At 39.9% G+C, this 7,984-nt stretch overlaps 1 protein-coding gene across 1 annotated transcript in view; it reads left to right on the top strand.

Moving 5' to 3' along the window:
* Positions 1-297: 297 nt before the first annotated feature.
* cacna2d3a (calcium channel, voltage-dependent, alpha 2/delta subunit 3a) overlaps positions 298-7,984 on the top strand; it is a 118,230-nt gene continuing 110,543 nt past the window's right edge. Inside the window, exons 1-2 of the mRNA XM_063463205.1 lie at positions 298-854; positions 1,130-1,211. Of these exons, the coding sequence (XP_063319275.1) occupies positions 730-854; positions 1,130-1,211 (207 nt within the window). The 5' untranslated portion in view covers positions 298-729. The remainder of the gene's footprint in view (positions 855-1,129; positions 1,212-7,984) is intronic.

Raw genomic sequence — 7,984 nt, 5'->3', positions numbered from 1 at the left:
GATCTGACATGAAAGCTAAAGGCTATAGCTATTATAGCCCTGTATTAGAGCCTGTGAATGAAGAAGACAGGGAGAACGACAGGGGCAAGTCCTAAGTATGGCGCAATTCAACAACAACAACAACAACGGCATCCTCTGTAGCCTTTCCTCAGATTGTGTGTGTGTGTGTGTGTGTGTGTGTGTGTGTGTGTGTGTGTGTGTGTGTTTCCGAGCGCGCACCAGACAGAGTGCGGGAGAGAGAGAGAAAGTGAGAGAGAAGACCAGTCGCTTCATTCAATAGGAGTGGGCGTGCTCTTGTGCGCTGCATCGTTTGATGATCTCCCCGCTTCCCCCCCAGAACCTCCACTCTGTGTTCTCCGTGGCTGAGGTCGGCCAATCTAAGCGATCGAGAGGACTTTCCGTGCCGGTGAACACGAGCTCCACTTTCCGTCGCTCTTCATAGCGGGGTGCACCTCGCCGGTCAGCGGGGCCACACCGCAGCACTTTGGATAACTCACACAGCTGAGGATTCTGCCGTTTGCCAAAGCGCATCGCTCATCCGCGTCCCACGCCAGCCGAACAGCTGGACATGTTGCCATGAATAATTTAGTCAGTCAGCACAGGTGACTTTTAAGCTCCCCATTTTATTTTTATTTTAAAATTTGGATTCTCTGGAGGGAAAAATCTCTACGGTGGCAGCATAAGCTCAAAACTCGCTCTGAGCGCGTAGGGGCGTTATTTTTGCCCAAGATGCAGGTGGATCGGAGCGGTGTGCTTTTCAGTGCTGGGTCTACGTGGCTCCTCTTACTTTTCTCAACTCTAAGCATCAGGGTCACGGGGGTGGGAGGAACCCACCAAAGCATCCCTCCATCTGTGTAAGTAGATGTCCTTTTACACAAAAGTGCTGTTTCAAAGTGGTTTCAAAGCAAGACTTTATACAAAGACAAAGAAAAAAAAAACCCGGCAGTGTGTCCTCATCGTTTCAGTCTTGTTATTTTATTTTAAGTATATATATATTTTTGCCACTATATAACAAACAAAAAACAAACAACTTTATCTTCACTTTAATCGTATTTATTTATTAACTTGTTTTTTTTTTTTCATTTCTGGCTTGGCTGTGTGCACTGTGCCTATTTTTTAATATCTGCAGGGTGAAGCTATGGGCATCAGCGTTTGGTGGGGAGATGAAGTCCATCTCAGCAAAGTATTCTGGGTCGCAGCTGCTGCAGAAGGTGAGCTGGTTTATTATCAGAACTCAACTCTTCAGGCGTCAAAACAGAAGTACACCCTTGAAGCTTTAAACAATATTCAAATTTCCAGATGGTTTACCTTAGGTAGGGTTTTTTTCTTTTCTGTGAACACTAAAAGAAAGACAAGGTTGTTAAAAGAGAGTCTTTTAACAACTGTAAATATGTTTTTTATTATTTAAAAAAAAGATTTGCATTTTTGGGGAAGTACAGAGGAGTGAATATACCCAGTACACAAACTTCACTTTGTCCAAAACTGCATTTATGTGATTCTGCAGCAGACTGTTTATTTAAAAGCTTAAAAATACCTTCTTTTTGAATTGTTGGGTAGATGTGAAACATAACGCTTGTGAGAGAAACTGAGTGGTGTTGGGTAATTTTCGAGTTGAGAGAAATGTCACTTTTCTGCTCTTAAACGGCAGGATCTGTGCTTTTTAGCCACTTGAGAATCAGTAATGCACTTTGACTGTGTAAGCATGGATTTAAAAGCATATTCGGAACACACGCCATTTAAATAGGTGTCATTTCTCAAGCACTGCGTTCATGCACACACACACACACACACACACACACACACACACACACACACACACACACACACAAAAGTTTACTGTCAGAAAAAAAGCATTAAAAAAAAAGCTAAGCAACTGAATATTTCTCACACATGTAACACCCCCTTACCTCTTTTTATGCCTCTCTGCAATCTCTTTTCGTCGCTCTTCCACTCTGCTTTGTGGCATTAATGCAAGATTTGAGTTATGATGGAATGCAAATTTCCCTAATGGAGGACCACTTTATGAAGCTTGAGTTAAAACTGGCTAATGGATAATTAGTGGATAAAAGGCCAAGTTGAAACTAACCTCTCAGTGGGCAGTCAGACAAAATGTTACACATGTGGCCACTATCTCAGGACTCTGCTGGGTGCAAAGAACCACTCTGCTGTAAGGTGTCACACAGGCCAAGCTGGAGGTCTGACGTGGAGCAAAAAAAAAAACGGGAGCCGCGTGTGTCATTTACAGTTCCACGCCCAACGTACGTGGCCACACGTTTCAAGATTCAAGTGCACAGTCACATAGTTATACGTGGGCCTACAGCATGGATTTCATCAGCTGCTGATAAGGCAGCTGAGTGGTGTTATCTTTTTGACAGGATAAAAACTGTTCCCCCTTTTCATCTTTTTTTTTTCTGCCTCCAAAAAGAAGATAACCCTCCTACAGAGTAATGACCTCTTTATGAAATGCAAATTAAGGCCTCTGGGTTAATTGAGCAAAGAAAAGACTTGGCGACCACTTTGTCAGGAAAGTGCATTTTCCACACTAAACTGTTATGATGCAATTGTGTCCACTTGCACAGTCCCACAGGATGTGCAGGATGTGTAAATGCACACATACATACACACCTGTAAGTTTTGCTAACAAGTCACATCATCCCATCTATTATGCCATGTTGTGTGTCCAGTCTAGTCCAATACCCTTTGTCCAAGAATGCTGAGAAGGGAGCACATGTACCTTGAGGGCGCATATGCTTTTAAATAAGCAGAAAGAATGAAGGATGTACAGTGTTGTACACTGAGACGAGGATGGTAGTGAAGAGAAAAGACCAAAACGTACGTGTGTGTGTGTGTGTGTGTGTGTGTGTGTGTGTGTGTGTGTGTGTGTGCGTGCGTGTGTGTGTGTGTGTGTTTTTCCCCTAGGCAGAGGACAGATGGACTCAGCCTCTCTTCAGTTATCTTTCTGACCCTAGCGTAACTAAACTCCCTTGGAAATGACAATACTTCTGTATGAGTCGCACACATGCTGCTTTTTCGGTTCAGCACCATCTTCGCCATCAAACCAGCACGAAGAAAGAAATAGTTTCTAGTGGACAAATTGCAAATTTTAAAGTTTCCTAATTACTTTTTTGTACAGAATATAATCTAAACAGTACGCTAATCTTAATTACCCTTGCACAGAAGTACCATAAAGAGGAAATACTGATCAGCGGCATTTACACTTTGTTTTTTAACAGTTTTTAAAGTGTTGCACCTATTGTGCTTCATGCTGCTTCTTTGTGTGTCAAATTAAAATGCTGCTAATTGAATTCGATACTTCCTTTGTGTTGACTCTGCTTTAATTTGATGCTTGATTTGACTTCCTATTTAATCATCCTTAATAAGAGATATTCTACAGAAGTGCACAAGTGTTGTTAATCATAATTAATAGTACAAAGCCTAGCAACAGTTAACTTAATTCCTGCTTAATTAACTGAGTAACAGCCCTAATTCAAATACACTAGTATACTAAATTAATATTGCCAGAAATAATTCATATAGATCTTTTCAGTAATTTCAGTGAGAATAAAAACAAATTTCTAGAATAATTTTTAAATAGGTTTATGACTTCAAATGGGTGGCTTTTTAGTATGATTCTCAAAAGGATTTGAGCTTCATCAATTCAAATCCTAGCTATTTGAGAAATTTCAACTTTAGTTCAAAGACACTGATTTGTTGGGAATAAAAAAATCAGTTGGGAGCACATTTATCCTTTGTCCTTCTTCTGCGGTTCTGATCTGTCATCCCTTCCCACGTCATCGCTCCCTTCCTATATCCAGCGGAAACAGCTCTTGTTTCAAGGTTATACCAGTCAGGACGCATGTGTGTGTGCTTGTGTGAAGAAGAAAAAAAGCTATGATCAATAATGCCTTCAGTCTGTTACAAATCCAGTATTAGCGACTCATCTTCTCATATGCATACTAGCGGTGCATGTTCAGCGCAGTGTAGCTGTATTCGTAACCACAGTCACACACACACACACAGATATAAAGGAAAGGAGATTTCTGTTTGAGACACATTAACCATCTCCCACTGATAGTTAGAATTAGCTCTGTGTGTTTTACCCTCTTCACTGCTATTTTGTTGAAATCTTTAATTTCATGTATCATTGAGCAACTTGTCTATAAGAGCCAGGCTGGCTGCGATGGCTGCGTCTGTGTGCGTGTTGTTGGCTGGCTGGACCAGTTTTCAGCTCACTGATGTTATGGCTTTCTGGAATCAGAGAAGTGGGACATTATGCGAGGCTGAAATAACTTCAAGCCTTTTGGTAATGGAAGATCCAAGAAAAATGATCAGGCAGCAGGATTGCCACTGTGGCTGTGTGAAGTTTCCTAATGCACGTCTGCGATCCTATTTTTAAAAGCATAAGCTGAATCTGAGAGCGAGGAGTAGGCAACAGGGTACGTGCTTGCACCGTGTGCGTTAAGTTAGCATACCTAAAGTACGTTAAGCGTGCTCAGTTGCACATGCACACACCATCTCTCACACAGAGGCACATACACAGAGAAAAAGAGCAGAGGGTGACGTGAAGGTGTAATGATGTGTGACAAGACTACGCTGGAACCGATTTGCTTGGGTGGGGAAGAAGAGTGTGTGTGTCTGTGTGTGGGTGCACGTATAGTTTTTTTATACAACGATGCCACATCATTTACTCTTACTACAGAAGGGCTTAATGGTTTAAGGCACTGACATGTCAGTTGACAAGAATCCTCAAGAATGAGTTGAATAAGACTGAGCTAAGTGGCTCCTCAAAAAGAAAATAGTTGTTAAGTTCTCCAGTCAGGGAGAAACATGCTCCATATGTGTCTCTTTAAAATTGAGAGAAAAAGTTAAGGAGGAGGATAAAAAACAGCAAAAAATTTGTTTTGCTGGGATTATTTCAGTTATCTTAATAGAATTCATTTAATTGATGGATGGACTAATCTTCAAGAAAGATGAAATATGTGTGTTTATATGATATACATAGTGACAGTGTTCATCTTGTAGTTTCCATCCCAGCAGCACACACTGTGCAAAGCTTTTCTTAAATCTCCTTATTTTGGTGAAGTATTGTCAAGAACGTTTGGAAATTAAAACTTTCCAGTTTGATATTTACAAAACAAATACGATATGTGATTAAATGCTATCATACATCAGTAAATTCTGCTTTGTATACACTTGTATTACAAGCCAGTACCAAGCGGTTTATTTGACATAAGCTTTCAAAAATCTAACGAACACATTAATAAAAACACAAATGATCATTTATGTCATTCAGTGCTATATCGGGATCTTCTGAAGGATGTTTTACAACTTGTAGAAAAAATTATGGTTTTATTTCAAATTAAAATTTTAGTCACACTAACCAGTTTTAACAGCATGACTAATTGCCTACTTTTGAAATGGAAATGATTCGATATATATCTGTATATATAAAAATATATTTCATTTTTAAACCCTCATTTCAAATTAATTGCTTATTTGGAGGACAGCATGACTGACTATAACTTATATAATTTTAATTTCATTTAGCATTTTTTATTTATTCTACAAATGTTGTGTAATTTTCATTTTAAAAAAAAAGAAGAAGAACCTTTTTTCATACATGAATGGACATTTCTATGTTTACAAAGAAAACGGTCTCTTTGTTAGCAGCGGGTTAGTTGCTAAAGTGGGAATGAAATTCTTAATACACCCAACGGGTATTCCAATAGCCATAGTACTCTTTTTGGAATTTTATGGAGAGATTTTTAATGTTTAAATTCTGCAAATACACCCAAATTACACATTGGATAATAACAAGTATCTATAACTGTGACTACATTATTTATTAAGCAGCAGAAATTAAGGGCCATGGTAATTATCGTTCAGAATTACATTTGTAGATAAGGCTTTAAAACAGCATTTAGATATGTGAATATTATCAGCTTGTTTTATAAACTTTGAAAAATGTCCTGAGGGGTTTGGGTTGACTAAAGTTTTTCTAAAATTGTGGCTTATGTAAGCTTTCACTTGACTATCCAAAACAGAAGAAAAAATATTGCTATTACTTATTTTGAAGAGCACTTTTATTTTTGTCTCTTTTTGCCCTCTATTTGACTTTCTATTTCTATGTGCATGTGCGTGTGTGTGTGTGTGTGCGTGTGTGTGTGTGTGTGTGTGTGTGTGTTTGTGGTTGAAGTATGCATGATGGTGCCAGTCTGCTGCCAAGGGTGGGTGATGACTGAGGCGTTCCAGTGTAACACTGTGTCAGTGAGGGGGAGACGGCTGCAGATTAGATTTAGCTTTGGGAAAATTGAATAGCTGTCAGGTTTGGTTCAGCATGGCTGGCAATGAGGTGAGAGAAGGGAGTGTGTAAGGGTGTGTACTGATGACTGTCCCGCTTTCCCTTACCCCCCCTAACCCTCCCATCTCTTTCCTCGCTTCCCTCTCCCACCCTCACTTGTTCTCATTGACCAAAGCGTGATCTTGCTAAATTTGACTCCTTCGCTGCTCCTAGATGGCAAGAGGTGAGAAAGTGATGCGTGTGTGTGGACAGGTCTGAATACCCCTGTGAGGACCAGTTTGAGTTTCAGATCAGGGGAAGGCATTTTAAAAAAAGCGAGGACCTTTTCCCTCAGTTTTTCCTTTTTCACACCCTTCAAACAGCTTTTTGAAGGATAAGGCTTGGTGTTATGGTTAAGACTAGAATTGGCTCAGGGCATAGACAGTATAAGAAATGGATGTAGCTACAGTGACATCATCCACTGGTTTATCCTGTTATGAAGCCACAGTCTTGTTGTCCCATTAGCTTGAGACTGATATGTCAGTCTTAATGGGACTGCTCATCCTATACATAACATCCTCCTCTGTCACACCAGCCCTTTACATGTCCTCCTTCATTACATCTGTGAACCTCCTCTGGGGTTTTTCCTCTTTTCCCTATGCCTGGCAAATCCATATTCAATCCATATTAATTTGTTCAATATATTCACTATACATCCTCCTTCTTCTCACCTATGTCCAAATCATCTCCACCTTGCTTCTCTAATTTTGTCTCCAAACTACTCATCCTGAGCTAAAATAAATTGCCCGTTGGCACAGGAAAAAGTATGTATAGGTAAAGCTAGAAGGAACAATACAATCTAACAAGCGATATCTTCTGATGTGGAATAAAGGGAATAGTGCCATAGCTACTAACTTTCTGGAGCCTATGTTAAAACAGCAACACACAGTCATTAGTGTGAGATGCGGTGCTGAAAGTGAAGCCAATGTTGCACTGCCAAGAACTGCTGTTCCTTGAATGGCCACTTGAGATTGGCGCCAAATTGAGGCACTCCGTGTCTGTAGCGCTGGTGACTTGTTTAATTATTTTAATCCAGTTCTGTGACACAGTATATAGATTCCTGCACTGACACCATGTCCTAGAAACCTGTGCTATAGTTTTAGTGAGTGTAATTTTAGTATTTTATTTGTGACCCTATCAGATAATTAGAAGATAACTGTGTCTGTGCAATGCATTCATACACACTACAGATGTACCTTTGTTGCCAAACTAGTATTAACTTGAACTATATGCTCGACCCTCCCATCTCAATATCGCAACTAGCTTAAAAAATGCTTTACAAGAGGCTTTACAAGAAATCATGCTCACTTGGTCCATCTTTTTATGCAAATAAGGGTCTGGATTCATAAATCTGTTAGAATTATTTGTGAATAATAGTACAGACAGTCCCTCTTAAATTAATTTTATTTCCCTGCAGTCTGGCCAAAGCCTCAGTTGATTGTTTAGGTTAGGTTAAAGGACTAGCCTCTGTGAATGTCTTCACAAAGATAGATATGTAAAGGTGTGTGTGTGTGTGTGTGTGTGTGTGTGTGTAAGCGAGAAAGAGAAAGAGCAGGGAAAAGAAAGAGGAATGTCGTGTCACAGAGTTAATTACAGCGTTAGCAGACAGGAGTGAAGCCTGTGCTGCTATCCTTTCATGTCCTA

Source organism: Pelmatolapia mariae, linkage group LG20, assembly GCF_036321145.2.
Source record: "Pelmatolapia mariae isolate MD_Pm_ZW linkage group LG20, Pm_UMD_F_2, whole genome shotgun sequence".
Classification (NCBI taxonomy): domain Eukaryota; kingdom Metazoa; phylum Chordata; class Actinopteri; order Cichliformes; family Cichlidae; genus Pelmatolapia; species Pelmatolapia mariae.
Note: the sequence above shows the minus strand (reverse complement) of the source record. Positions and strands in the feature narration are given on the sequence as shown.